General features: G+C 44.2%; 1 protein-coding gene across 5 annotated transcripts in view; it reads right to left on the minus strand.

The window, feature by feature from the left end:
• Positions 1–21,838, minus strand: part of AMMECR1L (AMMECR1 like) — a 137,835-nt gene that overhangs the window by 50,399 nt on the left and 65,598 nt on the right. For 3 of the 5 annotated variants that reach the window (XM_033958372.1, XM_033958370.1, XM_033958368.1), the window contains one exon: positions 19,470–19,584. In XM_033958372.1, the coding sequence (XP_033814263.1) occupies positions 19,470–19,584 (115 nt within the window). Of the gene's footprint in view, positions 1–10,910; positions 11,271–12,559; positions 12,660–19,434; positions 19,585–21,838 lie in introns of those variants that run through there. The other 2 variants (XM_033958369.1, XM_033958371.1) reach the window with 2 other exon arrangements.

Below are 21,838 nucleotides of genomic sequence, written 5' to 3' on the forward strand. Positions count from 1 at the left end.
CAAAAGGTTATCCAGTGGGTCCATGTAATGCTATTCCAAGCATACAGAGAGAACCCGACAATCCTCTCTAATATCCAGATGACTGCCATTTCTAGCCACAATGTGTTTTTACCTGCCTAGGGCTAAATGTCAAATACATTTGTGACCTGCTGAGTGAAAAGGTACCAAAAGTGAGGTATGTGACTTATTTACACTAAAAGATAGAGGGATATCGAGACTACATAATCCTGCAAAATTTTAGCCGCAAGTATAAACTATTTACGAATGTCTTAAAAAAATTGTATAATATAAAAATAACCCCAGGAATCACATTTTCACTTTACTTACCTTCTAGGTACTTGTAATTTTTAGGCTTTAGAACATGAAAAGCATCAAAGTTGTGAAAAAAAATTGCATACAAGTAGTCTCTGGGTTAAGAGCAGCCGTCTTATGCCAAACTCGTACTTACAAACTGGGGTTCTGCCTCTCCCTTTCTGTACCAATGCACCCCCTCTTCCTCTCTTTCTGTCCAAACATGACCCTTCTCCTACCTTCCATGTCCCAATGCGCCCCTCACCATCCTCTCCATTCTGCATCCCAAATTCATGCCTCCCTCTCACAGGTGTTTACCTCCACTGGCTGGCTGCCTCCTCCCAGCCGCACTTCTCTTCTCATGTGGCCTGCGCCTGACCCAGAAGCCTTCCCTCTGACAGCAGAGGAAAGTCTTCCAGGTCAGCTGCAGGCTGCAAGTAGGAACCATGGCTGTGGCTTTGCGAAGAAAAGTGTGGCTGGGAGGAGGGAGGTAAACACCCACCGGAGGGAAGGAGGCATGGAGGGAAGGACAAGGGGTGCTTTAGGACATGGAAGGGAGGAGGAGGGTTGCGTTGGGACAGGAAGGAAGAGGGAGCACATTGGCACAGGAAGGGAGACGCAAGGCCGCGTTGGGACACAAAAGGAACGGAGAGAGTACAGAGTACAAACTTCAGACAAAGGATGAAAGGGGGGAGGAAGCATGAACTTGGAACACAAGATGGAAGAATGCAGGGAGTGAAGGTAAGATGCTGAGGTAGGGAGGGAATAGAAAGGAAGAATTGTTGGGCATGGGTGTCTGGGTGAGAGGGAAAGAGAGATGGTGCACATGGGGACATAAAGAAAGGTGACTTGGGCATAGGGAGGGAGAGAGAGAGAGAAATATTGGACATGGTGGTGGGAGATGTGTGAGGTACAGATGCATGGGGAAGAGAGATGAGAGGGAGAAATGTTGAATGTGGTGGTGGAGAGGGAACAGTGGGACTCATTAAGAACAACAAAGGTATAAACCTTCTATCTTTTCTTTCTTTTAAACTACAGTACTTTATTTTGAGGACTGTTTCTTTAATGTTTAATGTTTTTATAGACTCTGTACTGTACAGGATCCGAGTTACATACAAATTCAACTTAAGAACAGTTTAAAAAAATGGAACTCGCTCTTAACCCGGGGACTGCCTGTAGTCCCTTTCTACTGATCCTACCCATCAATAAAAAGGTTCTTACCTCAGTAATCTAAGTTCTGTTAGGATACACAGGAGTCCATACCTGAGCTGTTGATTCTCATTTCCCGTGAAATGCAGAAGGATATCCCTTTAAGAACTCCTCTCCTTCTGTAGTGGAGCACAGTACCCTCCTCAAATGGTATCAAAGCAATCAAACTTCACTGAACTATAAGACAAGAGAAGGAGAGGTAGGGAGACTTCCCCAGCAAGAAACCCATTCTGCTCTGAAACATAGAAAAGAGAACAATGATCAATAAACATTTAACAACAGAGAATAACAAACACTTGCATGAGTAACCTGAGGATAACAAGCAGGAACTATGGGACCTTTCCAGGAGGAAAGAGAAAAGGAAACCCCCAATACCTGAAACACATCTTTTCTTTATCTTAGGTAAAATAGCAGAGGTCCTGAGACAGACACTGGCAAAGTCCGAGATAGAAATCAGGCAAATCAAAACAAGCCCTCACAGGGAGGGTAGTACGGACTAGTGCTGCATGATGTGCTGATTGTTCAAAAAAAAAAAAATCGGACTCGCCAATTCAGTGACCAGTTCTCACACGGTGAGATCTGACATATCTCCAGGCCTCCTAAGCAGTAGTGGCTGGTCTTGAAGAGGCAAACTCTGAAGGGGCTGCTCACAGCCTGACCCGCCAGGGCCTTCCCTCTGCTGTGTCATCAGTGATGTCACTGATGATGTGGCAGAGGGAAGCCCTAGCAGGGCAGGTCACAAGCAGCCTGTTCAGAATGCTGCTGCTTCAAGGCCAGCCTCCGTCGCTGCTGCTTTAGGAGGCCTGGAGGTATGTCAGATCTCATGTGAGAGGGTTGGTGGGGTGCTGCTACAAAGGGAGGGAGGGATGGAAAACTACTGCACAGGAGGAATGTGTAGGAGGGATGGAAACTATTGCACAGGGGGATGGTAGGGAGGGATGGAAAGCTGCTACACAGGGGGATGGATGGGAGAGATGGAAAACTACTGCAAAGAGGAATGGGAGGGAGGGATGAAAAACTGATGCACATGGGAGAGAGAGGAAGACTTGTCGGGATGTAGGAAAGGAAGGGAGAGATGAAACATAGAGGTAGAAATCCTGTATATTGTGGCGGGGAGGAAGACATACATGGAGAAGAGAGAGGTAGAAATATTGACATAGGGTAGAGGACAGAGAAAAATGTTGCACATGATAATGGGGGGGGGGGGAGGGAGAAAGAAAGAGAGAGAGAGAGAGAAAGAGAAGTCAGTGGGGAAAAATAGATGTTGGATATGGCAGTGGAAGATAGAAAAAAATGATTATTTTCTGTTTTGTGATTACAATATGTCAGATTTGAAATGTGTATCCTGCTAGAGCTGGTGTTAGACAGCGAACATGAGCTAGGACCTAACAAGAGAGAGAAAATGTCTTTTTTTATTTATACCACAGCACCGGCATGGGGTTGGAGAGGGCAAAGGGGGTGGGTCGGTGAAAAGGCTACAAAATAAACCCACTAGGACGTTTGGAAAAACCCCCAAAAACCAACACACCTGATTAGACAGGAAAAACAAATCAAAATCAAAAAATTGATTTAATAGGCCAAATTGAATCAACATTTTTTTCCCCCTGAATCAGGCAGCACTAGTACAGACTCCAGTGTATCCTAACAGAAACCGGATTACTAAGGTAATAACCTAATCTATCATTCTGTTGTGGATGCACAGGAGTACTATACTTGAGCTGACGTACCAAAGCAGTGCTATATGTCTAGGGAGGGACATATGAGCCTACCCGCAGTACTGAGGACCCAAAGGTGGCATCCTCTCGAGCCACCATATCTACTCTGTAGAACTTTGTGAAAGTGTGTAGCCCTAGTAGCAGCTCTGCAGATTTCATCAGGCAAAATGGCCTGGGATTCTAAACAGGAGGTCGCTACATCTCTAGTGGAATGCGCTGCTAGGGAAATCGTTGGGGGAGGAAATTGCCATGTGGATCCATCTGGAAATGGTTGCCTTGGAGGTTGGCCTGGCCTGCCTCGAGTGACTGTTCAGTACAAAAAGATGATTAGGAAGCCTGGAGTCATTAGTCCTCTCCAAGAAGATAAGCAGAGCCCTGCACACATCCAGCTTCTACTGAAGTTTACCTTGTTTGGCTGAACCTGTAGACAAAAGCGGGCTGACAAAGTTCCTGATTAACATGGAAGGTGGAAACCACCTTCAGAAGAATGGAAGGAACTGTGTGCAGTGAAACAAGTTCCCTGCAGGAGAAGGCCTATAATTCAGAGATCCTTCTTGCTTAGACTATGGCAACCAAAAACATTGTCTTGACAGTAAGGTCTAGCAGGGTAACTCCGAAAGAGGCTCGTAAGTAGCATGGGCCAGGCCCTTCAAGACTACAGTGAGGTCCCAAGATGGGAATGGTCTGCGCAAGGGAAGTCTCAGCCTGAGAGCTCCTGACTCAAAAACTGAGTGACGCCTGGGTGAGAAATCAAGAGTCTGAAGGTCACTCTGAGACCAAAATCATGAGATACCAGCTATCTGCACCTTGAGGAACAAAACCACAAGTACCCTTTTGAGACCAGCTTACAAGAATACATGGATCACCAGAACGGGAGCAAGTTCTGATTCTACAAGCTCCTTGGTACACCATAACTGGAAGGTCTTCCAGGTCTTAGCATAAGTTACAACTGTCTCCAGCCTCTTAGCCCCTGGTTGTAACCACAACCTCTAAATAACCCTTCCAAATCAAGACCGCATGCTCAAGAGCCTTGCAGTAAGCCCAAAGTGTTCTGGCTTCTCCATCGTAAAACTTGGTCTTGTCTGAGAAGCCCCGGATGAACAGGAAACTTCAGGGGTCTGCCTCTCTGTAGACGTACCAGATCCATGTACCAAGGTCTTTGGGGCCAGTCTGGCGCCACCAAGATTAACAGACCTCGATGGCTATCCTACGGTTGATCTGACCCACCATGGGCCATTGTGGAAACACAGAGAAGCAGATCTGTGGGCCAAGGCTGGACCAGGGCATCCAGCATGCGCTTCCCCACTTGACTTGGCTTTCACATTCTTGGTAGTGGCCATGAGATCCATGCCCGGTTTGCCCCAAGTCTAGACTATGAGGAAAAATACCTTTTGAGACAGAGACCACTCTCCAGGGTCCAGGATCTGCCAGCTGAGAAAGTCAGCTTGGACGTTCTCTATTCCAGCTATGTGTGCTGCTGAGAGGTCCTGCAAATGAAGTTTTGTCCACTGGAACAGCATCCGAGTCTCCAAGTGAAGGGCAGTACTTCAGTTTATGTAAGACACTGTGGTACAGTTGTCTGAAAACACCCTGACTGCTTTCCCTCTCAGGAATGACTGCAACTGTAGCAAGGCCAGCTGAATGGCTCTGTTACAAATGACTGATGGACCACTTGCTCTCCAATGGGGACCACTTGTCATGGAGAGGGCAACTGCATCAGAGGACCCCCCCCCCCCCAGCTGCTCAGGCTGGTATCGGTCATGAGGGTCACCCATGCATCCATTCAGTGGCATGCCCCTCACCAAGTTCTCCCCTTGGAACCAACACAAGTGACGCTTTGCCTCCGCCATCCAGGACAGCCATATCTGCAGGGAGTGATGTTGCAGAGACCATCTGGACAGCCGCATCTGCAGGAAGTGATGTTGCAGAAATCTGGCAGAGAGTGATGTTGTAGAGACTATCTGGACAGAAGGGAGTGCTAGAGAAGGCACATATATGCTCTTGCCCAGGATATCACTTCCAAGAAGGCTTCCATCATTTCCAAAACTTCCAGATACTGCCAGGCCATGGGGCTTGGAAGGGCTAAGATCGCGAGAATCTGCATCGTGAGCTTCTGGTTGTGTGGCTCAGGAAGTATATCATGGCCCTGTACTGTGTCAAAGAGGACTTCCAGACACTCCAAACACTGAGTCAGCTGAAGATGATTTTTCCAAAAATTGATTAACCAGCTCAGGGCCTGTAAGAGGCTCACCACCTGCTAGACTGTGAGCTTGCAGTCTGCCACTGAGGGGGCCCTGATCAGCCAATCGTCCAGGTAAGGATGCACATGGACACCCATCCAACGAAGGTGAGCTGCTACAACCACCATCACCTTGGTGAAGGTGCAGGAAGCCGTGGCAAAACCGAAGGGGAGTGCCACAAATTGGAAGTGGCATTGAAGCATGTGAAATCTCATATCTCCTTTGAGCTGGAAAGATGGGGATGTGAAGATACGCCCCCATCAAATCCAGAGACAAGGAATTCTCCTGTAGCCTCCACCTTTATGACGGAGCAAACCATTTACATGAAAAAGTGGGGGACTTTCATAGTCCCATTTACAAATTTCAAATCTAGAATGGGCCTCCAATCTTCTGTGTCTTTCTTGGGCACTATGAAGTAGAGAGTATCTGCCCGAGCCTAATTCTTCTTCGGGAACTAGTTCTATGGCATGAATATCTAAGAGTTGTTGCACTGTTGCTCAGACTGACCTGCTTCTCCGGATGGGGAATCAAGGAACAGATCTGGAGGGGGGCGATAAAACTTGATCCTGTGCCCTTCCCTGATAATGTCCAGCACCCAATGATCAGACAAGATCTGTTCCCATTTGTCCCTGAATGTTGACAGCTGCCCTCCAATATGTCCTCCTGGCACCATTGCTGCTTCTTGGAGGCTGAGCCACCATGGGAACCTGCAGAATGCTGGCGCCAATAACCACCAAATCTCTGTCTGGACCCTTGAGAGGAGTAGCTAGAGGAAAATTGACAAGCTCTCCTGGAGGAACGAAAATTGCTTCTATTGTCTCAGGCAGTTCGATGGTTTCTTTTATCCAGGAGGGATTTGGGCGGCGATCCAACAGTGGTCATGAGATTGTTTAGCTCTTTGCCAAACAGCATTTACCCCTTGAAGGGTAATCTGTTGAGGGTGGCCTTGGCGGCCGAGTAGCCCGTCTACTGTCTGATCTAAAGCATCCAGCGGGCTGAAATACAGTAAGCTGAAATCTTACCCAAGACTCTAATGGCATCATAAAGAGCACTAGCCACAAAATCCATGCTCTCCTTAAACATGTGGGGGACAGGAGACCCCAAACTCCGAGGGATTAGTCTGCAACCTGGTATGGCAGGCGAGCACCATGAAGGAGGCAGCTGCTGCAGGTTTGATACCCAAAGCCAGTGCTTCAAACGGTCTTTTCAGGGCCACATCCACTCTACGTTCTTGTGCATCCTTCATCATCACTCCACCTTTACTAGGAAGGGACGTGCGCTTGGTCATTTGCGCCACTGCAGAGTCTACCTTTGGTTGGACAAACAGTTGCTGGAAGTCCAGAGTCATAGGATAGAGCAGAGACATAACTTTGGCCACCTTAAGTGAGCCTTCAGGATTCTCCCACTGGTCAGTGACCAAAGAGGTAAGATCTGGATACACAGGAAAAAAGTTTGTCTGTGCATGTGCCGCACATGATGGAGCATTGCGAGATGGAAGCTTGATGGGCACCAAGCTTCAGGATAGACAGGGTGTCTGACATGAGAGGCAGAAGCTGACTTGAAATGGCGACGCATGGAAGGATCATCACCGTGATCCACCACAACACCTGCCCCCTGGTCACTGGACTCTGAAAGGGATCCTACATCATCCACCATCGCAGAAGAGCTCTGCAAAAACAAAGACATGGAAAAGGACTTTGAATCATCCCAATCCTGCTCTGAAGGATCACTGACAATGAGAGCCGGCTTGGTAGGAGGAAGGGACACTTGCTTGGGAGAAGGAACCCCCTTAGGCGGAGAAGATGCACCTGTAGGCAGTGCAATGCTTCCCAGTCCTGTTAAATAGGCTGAGAAGCCCTGCGTCGGGCGACCTGAGGCTCCTTGTGTAAATCCAGACTGGAGAAGAAGAGATGCATCTTCTGCTACCATGTGCTTGGTGTTTCGCCCTATCACTGCTCTGTTCATCTGAGCAGGATCTCGTCTCCTTAGACCAGTTCTTCTGGGATTTTGGGGGTTCCAAGGCTTTGGAGAACTCGGGGCCAAGCCCAATGCTCCCGCCCTTTCCGCAGCACTTGGAACATGGTCACTTCTCAATCGTAAACTCTGCTGAACTGATGCAGAATCTGGGACTAAGGCCTGGGGTATCCATTAGAGGCAGTCATTTGTCAAATCAAGTGGTTTTGAAGTTGAAAAGAGAATTTAAAATCAGATTGCTAAAAACCAAAGATGGCCAATGTAAAACAAAAAAAAATTGCTCCAAAAACTGGCTGTTGGAGTTAAATACAAAAATAGGAAATAGCAATTTGAGAGTTTTAGAAGGGGGGGGCGAGCCTGAGTACTAACCCCAGAAACCACTAAAACTCCAAATTTCAGACTCCCGATGTTCCCCAGAGGGAATAATAGGAGTACTCACTTCAACTTCAGGTGCCTGTTTGTCTGAATCAGCCTGGTTGCAGGGAAAGAATTTCTGTCTCAGAAATTGCTTAGACCTCAACGAAAGAAAACTGACTGCCGGCCAGATGGACCTTGGCCACTGATTCTCACCCCCGGGATTCCTCATGTAGCAGGCTCCCTGATACCCCCTAGGGTTTTTACTCAGATGCCACACAGCTTGTGCTCAAGACTCTGACCAAATCAGCAGGCAAGCTGCTCCCAGGGGGGACAGATCCCGACTTCCTGAAGGGACCCAAAGCAGGCTGGTTCCACAGGCACTCAGAGATTAGTCTGGGAGCAGCAGTGCTCCTATGCAGGACAATGTCTTTCCTCCCGCAGAGTATGGCCGAGTAGGGGACCTCCGAGTACTGAAGCCATGAAGAACTTCAAAAATCCAGCAGAAAAAAATAAATAAATAAATCACTGAAAACAAAGAAAACAGAGTAGAGCAAAATACATCTGAGTTTGCTTGCAGAAGAATAACTGAGGAGGGCACTGTGCTCCACTGCAGAAGGGGAGGAGTTCTCAAGTTCTTAAAGGGACATCCTTCTGCAGTTTGCGGGAAATTGGAATCAACAGCTCAGGTATGGACTGTGTAACTTTCATGTTAGCTTGATAAGCTTTTGTGCTTTAACATTGACATTTTCCTTATTCACACAACATTGCATGCTTTATGCACGATTAATTCTTGTGGCATTTGGCCCCCTGAAGAAGGCATTCACAGTCGAAAAACGGACCGTGTTGGGTCCGCACCACAAACCATTGATGTATGTTATATGGATTGATTTTACCTACACCATTTGGAATACTTGTGAAGAATAATTATAATAAATTTTGACATCAAGTGCCTGGTATCCACAGTTCTGCTTTTGTTTTTGGCTCTTCTGTATATCTGCAACAGAACTGTTACAGCCTTTATTCTCTTATTTGTAATCCCACTTTTGGTACCTTTTTGCTTAACAGGCCACGTTTATTCCTGCTTAGAGCAGGAGTAAATCTGGGTGACCTCCTCTGTAGTTGAACAGTTCCCATTATCTTCTATGGCAGGAAAGAAATGTTCTCTTCTTCTAAGAAAAATCATGGGAGCTGAACTGTTCCACTCTACCCTCTTCTGTTGAAGTGGAAAAATAGTGTTGGGAAAGAGATTAAAGGTAGTTTATTCTGAAGTTGTTTCTCACTGCTTTTAAAAAGCAAATATCTGGATTGCTACAATATATTTGTTAAAATTGGGCTTTATCAGACCTCATTTGCTATGCAAGCATCTCAGTCCATTAACCAGCATATTCTACTTCACTATCATACCTCACCATTCATAAACATACACTACCTGGATTCTTGCATTGACAGATCTCAGTCAAACTCAAACACCACTAATGCTAGTGAATCATCATATATGATGGCTAATATTTATTTAAATTTTGCCTTTTTTGTTTTGTAGTCTAAAAGACAAAGGAAACTACTATTACTACAGTTTGATCCCGTCCGACATAAACTGGGATGGAGAGGAGTGGCCATCTTGTCCCTTTCTCCTGGGGATCTCTTCTTCCACGAGATATTGCCAGAGGTGGAACAACATGTCAACACAAGGTTGAAAGACAGGATACTTCACAGACAAAGAAAGTTGCAGGTAAAAAGAAAGCAAGCAACCAATACAAACAATGGAATGCTTGCATGTGTTCACCAGTCGAACGACTATAAGAAGCTCCTGCATACTCTGGGATGTCCAGGGGAGAGACAATAAGTGGAAAGAAAGTAAGAAGCAAAGAGTTAATATATACACTTATAAGCATTAGCAAAAGAATAGATGTACAGAAGAAAAACATACAGTTGTAAGAAAGAAAAAAAGCATACAACAATCTCTATTTAGAGAATACAGAACTAACACATGTGTTTCTATTGCATGCAAAAGAGGATCATGCACAAATACAGAAAGAATACAAGGCCACAGCAAACATACATACAGAGACAGGGTCAGGAGGGAAAGGTATGTAGGGTGAAAACCCTAGACCAAATGACACACAAACTACTACTACTATTATTTCTATAGCGCTACCAGACGCACGCAGCGCTGCACAGAGTCACAAAGAGTAAGAAAACAGTCCCTGCTCGAAAGGGCTTACAATCTAAGCAGACAAACAGGGTGTCATGGATACAGTTAAGGGGAATGGTTAATCAGCGAGCTGGGTTGGAGGGCAGAAGAGTAGGGTTAAGGATTAGGATTGAAAGCTACTCGCCTATCAAAGAGGTGAGTTTTGAGTCTGCTTTTAAATAAGGGAAGGGGCTTGATGGACAAACTCGGGTAATTTATTCCAGGCATAGGGGGCAGCTAGATGAAAGGAATGAACTCTGGAATTGGCAGTGGAGAAGAAGGGTAATGCTAAGAGTGACTTATCTGAGGAACAGAGTTCTCTGGGAGGCGTATAAGGAGAGAGAAGTGAGGAGAGATATTGAGGGGCAGCAGAATGAACATACTTGTAGGTCAGCAATAAGATCTTGAACTGTATGCGATGGCAGATAGGAAGCCAGTGAAGTAACTTAAGGAGAGGGGTGACATGAGCGTAGCTAGGTTGGTAGAAGATGAGTCGCGCAGCAGAGTTTTGCACAGATTGCAAGGAGGAGAGGCGACACTGAGGGATACCAGTTAGGAGTAGGTTGCAGTAATCTAAGCGTGAGGTTACAAGAGCTTGACAAAGGTTCCAGGTAGTGTGCTCAGAGAGAAAGGGGGAGAATTTTTGGTGATATTGAAGAGATAGAAGTAACAGGTTTTAGCAGCTTGTTGGATATACATAGAAAATGAGAGGTCAGAATCGAATACCACTCCAAGGTTGCGAGCAAACAAGATGAGAACACATTAACAAGCCAGACAGAGACATTTACTGCATTAAAAGATATTTGCAGACACAAACAAGGTTCCATGCAAGACAATAGCAGACATGTTCCACAAAATATGAACAAGTTAGAATTTTCTACCATGCCCCCCCAGACTCTTACACTTCTACCATGCCCCCCCCTCTTATACTTCCACAGTAACTCCGGAGCCATTAGGGGTTCAAAACAAATCTGAAAAAAACAAACACAAAAAAATAAGATATTCAATTGTGCACTAAGCCCAAGTGTAATATATTACTCTCACTCACTCTGACAACCCATCATCAGTTTATGCCGATCCCACCCTTCTCACACAGAAGAGTTGGTGACAACACATGCCAGACTTACCAATATTAGGAAGAGGACTCACCAGAGATAGTTCTCATTTTAGCAGCAGTGGAGAATCAGAAGGCTGGCGATTGGCATCTGAAATACTGACTGGGATGTTGGCCATCTTTAGTTCTGTCAATGAGTTTAAGCATGTGATCCCTGCACATCTGTATTGTGTCCAGTGCTACTGGCAACACAGCCCCCATGTTTATGTTTATTAAACATTTTTGACCGCATTTCAGTTTAGCAACAGCACGATTTACAAATAATAATAAAAAAAGGAGAAAGGAACGCCATTAAAACATAGAAAAGGTAAAAAAGATAAAAATCCAAAATTAAAATTAAAAGATTAAAATTATTTAAAGTCTAAATAGTTGCCAAAGGAAGAACTCTATTCCCAATATTTTCAAGGAAATGCTAGATCAAAAAGATGATTCTTAACCAATGATCTGAATTTTGCATAAGAAAGCTCAGAGCGAATCACAACTGGAAGAGAATTCCATAAAGTAGGAACAGATACAAAAAAAAAAAAAAGTTGTGTGTCTGTTCATACTGTCTTCTTGCAACTGCAGAAAGGCATCCTGTGCTCTTCTATGATCATGACCATCAGTTTTAGAGAAGGGGTAGGAATGAGTGTCCAGAAGTCAATTCTCCTTCTCTCTCTATTTGTATGTACAAAGCATAATCACAGCAGGTGTGCAAGGTATCTAATTCTAGCAGGTATTATCGCAATATGCGCAATCGATGCTTTGTAGAAAGCTGTCCCCACCTTTTTTGTGGCCGGACTGCTGCTGGAAATGCAGAGTAGGCAACACTGGAGTGGGGGTTTAACTAATATGCATTAAAGGAATAACACAAGTGCTTCTTAATGAACTCTAAATGGCAAAATCTTTCATTATATCATAACACATTTAATGAGATGCTAACCATGCATATGCATACAAAGCATTTCATTATTATGCAAAATTGAACACCACACCTTGCACTGAACTTTGCAAGCTGTGTTGTTCATGAAAATATAAATATCAGCTTTGAATTGATGTTAATTTTTCCACCCAGGGAGAAAAGGACTGTTAATGTTGAACATCTTAAATGAACTAGTGCAGAGGTGTTCAATGTCAGTCCTCAAAAATCTGGCTGGGATGCAGACTTCAGGATTTCCACAGTGAATATGTATGATATCTATTGGTATACCGCCTCCTCGCTTCTCTCCTTATACACCTCCCAGAGAACTCCGTTCCACAGATAAGTCACCAAGTGTTACCCTTCTCCTCCACTGCCAATTCCAGACTTCGTTCCTTTTAACTAGCTGCACCCTATGCCTGGAATAAATTACCCAAGTTTGTCCATCAAGCATCTTCCCTTGTTTAAAAGCAGACTCAAAACCCAGCTTTTTGGTATAGCTTTCAATCCTTAGCCCTACTCCTCTGCCCTCCAATCCAGCCATTCCCCTTAACTGTATCCATGACATACCGTGTGTCTGTCTTGCCTGTTTAGATTGTAAGCTTGTTTGAGCAGGGACTGTTTTCTTACTCTTCGTGACTCTGTGCAGCACTGCTTGCCTTTGGTAGCACTATAGAAATAATAGTAGTAATAGTAGTAGTAGTATACAATGGAAGAAGTGCATACAAATATATCTCATGCATATGCATTGGGAAAATCCAACTAGATTGCAGACCTCGAGGACCAACTGGACTAGTGTGTATAACTGCTGCAAGCCCCTCCCCTGAAGTTAACCCCTCTCCAGAACCTCTAGGGGAAGGGGTTCCCTGATTTTAAGCTGCTTGGGTAAGGAGAAATAGTTGGGCTTTAGGTTCAAAATGGCATTAGTTTTACTACTAGCAGTAATTTAGCAGCAAGACTATTGTAATGGAGTAGATTTTGCACCGTTCATGGAGGAGAGTGTTTCTGAGCAACTTGAAAAACAGAAGGTGGACAAAGCGATGGGATCAGACGGGATCCATCCCAGGTTACTAAGGGAGCTCAGAGAGGTTCTGGCGAGTCCTATTAAAGACTTGTTCAACAAATCTCTGGAGACGGGAGTGATTCCTGGGGATTGGAGGAGAGCGGATGTGGTCCCTATTCATAAAAGTGGTCACAGGGATGAAGCAGGAAACTACAGGCCGGTGAGCCTCACTTCAGTTGTTGGAAAAATAATGGAAGTGTTGCTGAAAGAAAGGATAGTGTACTTCCTAGAATCTAATGGGTTACAGGATTCGAGGCAACATGGCTTTACAAAGGTAAATCGTGCCAAACGAACCTGAATGAATTTTTTGATTGGGTGACCAGAGAGCTGGATCGAGGACATATGCTAGATATAATTTACTTAGATTTCAGCAAAGCCTTTGATACAGTTCCTCATAGGAGGCTGTTGAACAAACTTGAAGGGCTGAAGTTAGGACCCAAAGTGGTGAACTGGGTTAAAAACTGGCTGTCGGAGAGACGCCAGAGGGTGGTGGTTAATGGAAATCGCTCGGAGGAAGGAAAGGTGAGTAGTGGAGTCCCTCAGGGTTCGGTGCTGGGGCCGATCCTGTTCAATATGTTTGTGAGTGACATCGCTGAAGGGTTAGAAGGAAAAGTGTGCCTTTTTGCAGATGATACCGAGATTTGTAACAGAGTAGACACCGAAGAGGGAATGGAAAATATGAAAAAGGATCTGCAAAAGTTAGAGGAATGGTCTAATGCCTGGCAACTAAAATTCAATGCAGAGTAATGCATTTGGGGATTAATCGGAAGGAACCGTATATGCTGGGAGGAGAGAAGCTGATATGCACAGATGGGGGAGGGATCTTGGGGTGATAGTGTCCGAAGATCTAAAGGCGAAAAAACAGTGGCTGCTGCCAGAAGGATGCTGGGCTGTATAAAGAGAGGCGTAGCCAGTAGAAGGAAGAAGGTGTTGATGCCCCTGTACAGGTCATTGGTAAGGCCCCCTTGGAGTATTGTGTTCAGTTTTGGAGACCGTATCTGGCGAAGGACGTAAGAAGACTTGAAGCGGTCCAGAGGAGGGCGACGAAAATGATAGGAGGCTTGTGCCAGAAGACGTATGAGGAGAGACTTGAAGCCTTGAATATGTATACCCTAGAGAAAAGGAGAGACAAGGGAGATATGATTCAGACGTTCAAATACTTGAAGGGTATTAACGTAGAACAAAATCTTTTCCAGAGAAAGGAAAATGGTAAAACCAGGGGACATAATTTGAGGTTTAGGGATGGTAGATTCAAAGGCAGGAAATTCTACTTTACGGAGAGGGTGGTGGATGCCTAGAATGCGCTCCCGAGAGAGGTGGTGGAGAGTAAAACTGTGACTGAGTTCAAAGAAGCGTGGGATAAACACAGAGGATCTAGAATCAGAAAATTTTATTTTATTTTTTTTTAATCTTTATTCATTTTCAATCTTACATCAAGTGTACAAACATCAAAACAATAAAATTAAACATATCACTTGACAATCTTTCTACTTTATCTTATAATACATAAAATTACCACCCTCCCCTCCCATAGTTTTCAAATTGGGAAAATAATAGAGGGAACAGAAAATAATATTAAAAATTGAACTATGGCCAGTACTGGGCAGACTTGCATGGTCTGTGTCTGTATATGGCCGTTTGGTGGAGGATGGACTGGGGAAGGCTTCAATGGCTGGGAGGGTGTAGATTAGAGAGTTGCACGGGGACAGAAATCCCACCCATCCCCACCTGTCCCTGCCAGGATCCTTTCCGTCCCCACCCGTCCCCGTCAGAATCCTCTCCGTCCCCACCTGTCCCCATAAAAAGCAGCAATTATTTCTGACAGATCATCAATTCCACAGTTTCTTTTGCTGTTTTCCTTGTGGAATCTCTTTGGTGGAACCCTTTTTTTGTTTTCTGTTCAGGTAATTAACTTATAAACCCCTCTTTTACTAAGGCTGACGTGTCCATTATATTATATGGACGAACCCTGCTTCCAAAGCCTTCCATCCCCGTGGGAGTCCCGTTGGTTAGAGGGGAGTCCCCGTGGGAGTCCCGTGGGCCAGAGGGGGGTCCCCGTGGGAGTCCCATGGGCCAGAGGGGGGTTCCCGTGTGAGTCCCATGGGTTAGGGGGGATTCCCACGGGAACCCCGTGGAACCCGCGGGATTCCCGCGATCCCCGTTCCCATGCAGACCTCTAGTGTAGATGGGCTGGAGTAGGTTTTAATGGAGATTTCGGCAGTAGGAACCAAGCACAGTACCGGGTGGAGCTTTGGATTCTTGCCCAGAAATAGCTAAGAAGAAAAAATTTAAAAAATTTAAATTGAATCAGGTTGGGCAGACTGGATGGACCATTCAGGTCTTTATCTGCCGTCATCTACTATGTTATTGCTATGGTGAAATGGTGCCATTTTGAATCTGGACATCAGAAGTGCAGGAATGACTAGGAATTCCTCCTGCCACAGCCATTAGACTCCAGGGAACCTCCCGATAGGTCTCAGAAAGGGAGGGGGGGAAGGGATTATACAAATTCATATTCATCAGCCTTTGAAGATATTCTTGAGAGCAGTATAATGCAGCTTGAGAGGTTCATTGCAAGTTCTGTTATTCATATCTTGCAGGTGCTGAGTTTCTGAGGTTAGAAGCTCTCATAAGCTAAGCTGAAGTAAAAATTATGTTATTTTTAGGGCTGCATGTTAATCGTAATTAATGCTGCAATTAACGTATTAGTTGTGATTTTAAAAATTAATTGCAGCTAATAATTAATCGTGCTGCACAGCATTTCCCTCTCACTCCTGTACATGGTCCAGCGTCTTTCCCTTCCTGGCCCCACCCACGATGTCATAAAGATCTCTCGATACTCCCCTCCCCCTGTACCTTAAAATCAAGTCTTGCTCTGGCAGAATCAGCAATACTCATAAGCTGCCTGCAGTCCGCATCCTGTACAAGGGCTTTCCATATGATCTGTTCCACCCTTCAGAAACAAAAAGTTAAAATAGAAACACAGAAACATGATGGCAGATAAAGGCCAAATAGCCCATCCAGTCTGCCCATCTGCAGCATCCACTATCTCCTCCTCTCCTTAAGAGATCTCACATGTCTGTTCCACACTTTAAGTCTTTGTCTCCACCACCTCTACCAGGAGACTATTCCACGCATCTACTACCTTTTCTGTATAAAAACATTTCCTTAGATTACTCCCAAGCCTATCACCTCTTAACTTAATCCTATGCCCTCTCATTCCAGAGCTTCCTTTCAAATGAGGAGACTCACATTTATGCTACATATTTAAATGTCTCTTATCTTATCTCCCCTTTTCCACCCTTCCTCCAAAGTATACATATTGAGATCTTTAAGTCTGTCCCCATATGCCTTATGATGAATACCACTAACCATTTTAGTAGCCTTCCTCTGGACAGACCCCATCCTGTTTATAGCTTTTTGAAGGTGTGGTATCCAGAATTGTACAAAATATTCTAAATGAGGTCTCAACAGAGTCTTATACAGTGGCATCAATACCTCTTATTTCCTACTGGTCATACCTCTCCCTATGCATCAGAAGGGGCAGGACATGTCAGAGGGAAAGCCCAGGTGCAGGCAGTGTATAAGTATTGCTGCCACTGCCAGATAAAAACTTGATTTTAAGGTACACAAGGGCAGGAGAGAGGAGGGAAATGTCAAACCATGTGGGGGAAAGATGTCAAATAGAGGGAGGGAAGAAAGGGAGAGATAAAGAGGGAGATATGCTGGACAACAGGTGGTAGAGAGGGGAGAGTTGGACCTGGGGGGGAGAAAGAGAGATATATTGGTCCTTTAATCAGTGGTGCAGTTACGAAAGGAGGGCACCTAGGCCTCCCACTTTGGGCTCAGGTCCCTTCCAAAGCTGCAGCACCTTTCAATGGTTGGTAGGGTTGCAGAAGTCCCGTCAAAGAAGATATCTGCTGCCTGAGCAGCCCCCTTCCTCCTCATACTGTCTCAAGAACAAGTAAGTTGGCAGCATGTCTCCAACCACTGGCACTCTGAGCATGCTCAGTTTGTGCATGAACTGAGTATGCTTTTGGAGTGCCAGCATCAGTAGCTATAAGTACACCACCAATTTCCTTGCTCCTGAGGCAGTACGAGAAGGGACGGGACGGCTTGAGCAGTGGATTTCTTCAACTGGTGGAGCTTCAGTATCTCTGCCAGAAAAGGTATGATACCTAATGCAGGGGAGTGGGGGGGGAGAAAAGGAGGGGAAATGCATGACCCCCCACACCCCCTCCCCAGTCTACCCCTATGCCCCCCTTAATGTACTGGTGGCTACACACTTGCAACTTTGTTAGCCTCTTCCCTGCATGCTTATCAACTTGCATGCATTTTAAGGTCCACAGAAAAATTGTTAGCTGTACCGGTTAGGCAGAATGATCATAAATCATCCATCTGCGCAAGGCTTTTGCAATATATAAATAAAATTTGTGTTATCTGATCTGTTGCTGGTCCTCTTTTGTGGAATACATTACCATAGGACTTACATAATGTAACTTTTTTGCATTTTTGAAAATGTTTGAAAACATATCTATTCATTCACATATTTTAGTTACCGTATTCTCTTAAGTATTTTGAAATTTATTTTGTTTTATCTCTTATGCTCACATTAATTTAATTTTGTCCTCCACCTGAATGTTATTTTATAAGCTGCTCAGAATTGCTTAGATAGAACATGATATATAGTTAAAATAAAATAAAAATAATAAAATAAGGTTTGTGGATGCAGAAATGCAAATGAAATTACAGCGGGGTTTACTAAACAGTACAGTAACATGTCATTTTATCACAGCTCAGTAAAAAGTTATTTCATCAGCTAAATAGTTTAACATAATTGATTTCTTTGCCAGATTACCAGAATCAAACCAATAATTTTATACAGATACAAATCACATAAAAAGAAGATCAAAAAAAGCATATCACACACACTAAGCAGCTACTGGCATTTCCCCAAAGACCACATTCACTCCAACAGACTTCTGTTAATTCTGAAAAGCCTATGCTACTAATCCATCCAACTCTGATATCTTTTCAACATGCAAATTTACCAGTCATATTGCCTGGACCTAATTAATTCTTCTGGGTAAGAGTGGAATGTGCTCTTAGCTTCAGTAGCTGTTCCAACAATGCATGTATATTATGTACAGTGGACTTCACTAACAGTTTATGAGAAAAGCAGGAGTAAGATACTTCTAATAACTTCTGTCATTCCCTGAACTTAGTGCAAACTTTTTCAGCACTGACTGAAGGACTTCTTTTGACAAATTTATTGCAGCACTGCGAGGCTTTGATTGGTAGATGACTGTAATATAAGTAAGTTTGAACAGTGTTGTCATTTCTTAATTTCTGGGCTTTTCTATCTACCGTGTTTCCCCAAAAATAAGACCTTTCTAGAAAATAAGCCCTAGCATGATTTTTAAAGATGCTCCTATAATAAGCCCTCCCCAAAAATAAGCCTTAGTTAAGATCGACACCCGAATAACCCTGACATTCCCCAACTCCATCCCTGACACTTAGTGCTGCTCGATTTGCTGAAAAAAAGACTTGTCAATTCAGCGATCCCCCACCCCGATGAAATCTGATATACCTCCGTTCCGAGGCCTTTTAAAGCAGCAGTGCTCTGAACATGCTGCTTCATGGCCTTCCCCGCCGGGGCCTTCCCTCTGCTGCGTCACTGATGACATCATCAGTGACGCAGCAGAGGGAAGACCAAGGCGGTGAAGCAGCCCGTTCAGAGCGTTGCCGCCATTGCTGTTTTTGGAGGCCTCGGAGGTACAACGTATGTCAATCTCATGGTGGGAGGGTCGGTGGGGTTCTGCTGCACAGGGGGATGGGAGGGAGGGAGGGATAGAAAGATGCTGCACAAGGGGATGGGTGAGAGGGGAGGAAAGATGCTGCACATGGGGGGGAGAAAAGGAAAAAGGAAGAATTGGGGTGGAAGAGAGAGATGATTGTTGTACATGAAAAAAATAAAGATATCTCCTGAAAATAAGTCCTAATGTGTTTTTTGGAGCAAAAATTAATATAAGACCCAGTCTTAATTTCAGGGAAACACAGTATTCTCTCTGTAATATAAGTAAGTTTGAACAGTCTAGTCATTTCTTAATTTTTGGACTTTTCCATCTATCTCCAGGTCCATCAATGTCCTATGCAACTTTTCCATTTTCACTCCTAAACATTCCCTTTCAGTTCTTTGTCATTCAATCCCTTTTACTTCTAATCCAAGTGGATTTACCCCATCAGTCCACTCCTGCTCTTCTCTTACCTACTACACAAGGCTTCAGATTTATATATCTACACTTTAAAATAGGGTTCAATTGCTCCACCCTGATTATTTCATATTTCCCCCAAAGAATATAATAGTTTTACTGAGACATACTTAAATTGCACAGTGGAAGATGCAGCAGTCCTCACCTCCCAGTCTAAGTAATCACTGGCATCTTCAAAGTTAGTGAGGAGAGAGACTGAGCAGAAAAGCTTAGGCAGTTCCTCACGGGTCAGGGGTGGAAATCGGCTATCCTTAAGGGCACTGCAAGATGAGAGAAAATGTGCAACATGAAGTCCTTTGCTACTATTGCTGCTTTCATTTTTGTAAAAATAGTGGGTGACAGATCTTTGGCAGACTCCTTCAAGCTTTGATACATTTAATAAGCAGCTTAATATAAGACACAATATAGCAGACATATAGTTTAATAGAATCTGAATGAAGGTGGATTACTTATCTAAACAAAATCTGCTTACCTGATGTTATTAATTGAAAGCAATACAATGTCACTTGGCTTCTAAATAGCAATTTATCCAAAACATTAGGCACTCCATAATAATAACCATCATTTGGTTTATTTACATTACAGATCCATAAAAGTACATTTCAGTTTGCACAAGATAGGTTTCAACTCATGGCTGCCGGATTGCAAGGGATGGAAAAATTTCTGCATCTCCACTTTATTACATGCTTACAATGATGAATTTTATAATTGATCTGTCCATTAGTTATTTGAAGGAGCTCTATTGCAATCCAGTTTACAAGGAAAATTTTAAAATATACATCATGGTTCTTACCTTTGATAATCTTCTTTCTTTTAATCCCCGATGGAGTCAATATGATAGATATTATCTCACAACCTGTGAACCGAGTTTTGAAGAAAACCACATACTTTTTTCCTCTGCTCTTCCCACTTAGCTGAGGAACACAGAGCCCCCCTATAGCTGAGTCGAAAAGTAAACAAATAGCACTGAACAAAGCATACACACAAAAGAGGACACGGGGAACTTCCTCACCACACAACAGCATTCTGTTCTTCTCTGCAATAGATAAGAGAATTAATAACAGGCAACATGAAAAACAGGCAAGAACATGACAGCAATATGGAATTAGATAGACTGAAAGCCCAATGAAACAGACAAGGGAAAAAAAGCTTAAATACATGAATAAATCTATGTAAACCATTTTGAGCTCCTCTGGGAGAATGGTATAGAAAATTTAATGAATGAATGAACAAACCAACCAACCAACCTGCTGTGTATAGCAAGCACTAACTGGAACAAAGCAAACAGTAAAAAGATGTACTCATACACATGGAAAGCTTCCCCACAGGGCCCGTCTGTTGGTTGGAAGATACTCAGGCCTGCAAGGAGAAACATCTGAGACACAAAAATGCAAGCAATACAGAGAATCACAGAGTAGATAAAGGGCAGGCCGTACTGTCTCCATCAGGGATCAAAACAAAGATTACCAAAAGTAAAAACCTATTCTTCCATTCAGTTACATCCCCTCCGGAGTCAATACAATAGATGACGTACCAAAGCAATGGAAACGTCTAGGTTGGGACAGAAGAGCCTGTCTGCAATACCAAGGCACCAAAGGTGGCGTCAGACCAAACTACTACGCTACATCCACTCTGTAAAATCTTGTAAGGGTATGAAGGAAAGACCAAGAAATTGCTCTACAAAATCTCAGTTGGATGAACTGCTTGAGACTCTGCCTACGAAGCTGAAATACTCCTGGTTGAGTTTACCTTGAGAGAAATTGGTGGCTATTTACCACAGGCGATGTAAATCGACAAAATGGCCATGCAGATCCATCAGGCAATGGCCTTATACGCTGACCTATCATGCTAAGATTGGCTAGTCAGGATAAACAGATGGTCAGAAAGACGGGAGTTGCTGGTCCTCTCCAAGAAGTGGAGCAAGACTCTTTGCACCTCTAGTCTCCGTAAGATCTTATCCTTCTGCTCAGAACCCATGGGGCAAAAGCAGGCAGACAAACTTTCTGGGTGACACAGAAATCTGAAACTATTTTCAGAAGAAACTATATGGAGGAAATCACTGACTCCATGATCTGGAGAAAGGGCTCTTGACAAGAGAGAGCCTGCAGTTCAGAAATATGCCTTGCAGAAACAATCACTATGAGGAACACTGCCTTGACCATAAGGTCAAGGGATGCATCCTTAAGTGGCTCAAAAGGAGCCTCAGCAAACCCTTTCAGCACAATATTTAAATTCCATGTAGGAAAGGGCTGTCGCAGGGGGGCTGCAAACGAAGTGCCCGCTGAGAAATCTGGTCACATGTGGATGAGCTATAAGCAAAATGGAACCACCATGTGCCCTAAAACAGGAAAGGGTGGCCATTTGTACCTTGAGGGAAGCCACCACCAGGACTTTTTCTAGACCAGCCTGCAGGAAGGTCAGGACCAGTCCGCAAGGGCTCCACCTGGTCTCTGGCACATCACTGCTGAAATGTCTTCCAAGCCTTGATGTAAGTCGCCATAGTAGAGGGCTTCT

The sequence above is a fragment of the Geotrypetes seraphini genome, chromosome 9 (genome assembly GCF_902459505.1).
Source record: "Geotrypetes seraphini chromosome 9, aGeoSer1.1, whole genome shotgun sequence".
Lineage (NCBI taxonomy): Eukaryota > Metazoa > Chordata > Amphibia > Gymnophiona > Dermophiidae > Geotrypetes > Geotrypetes seraphini.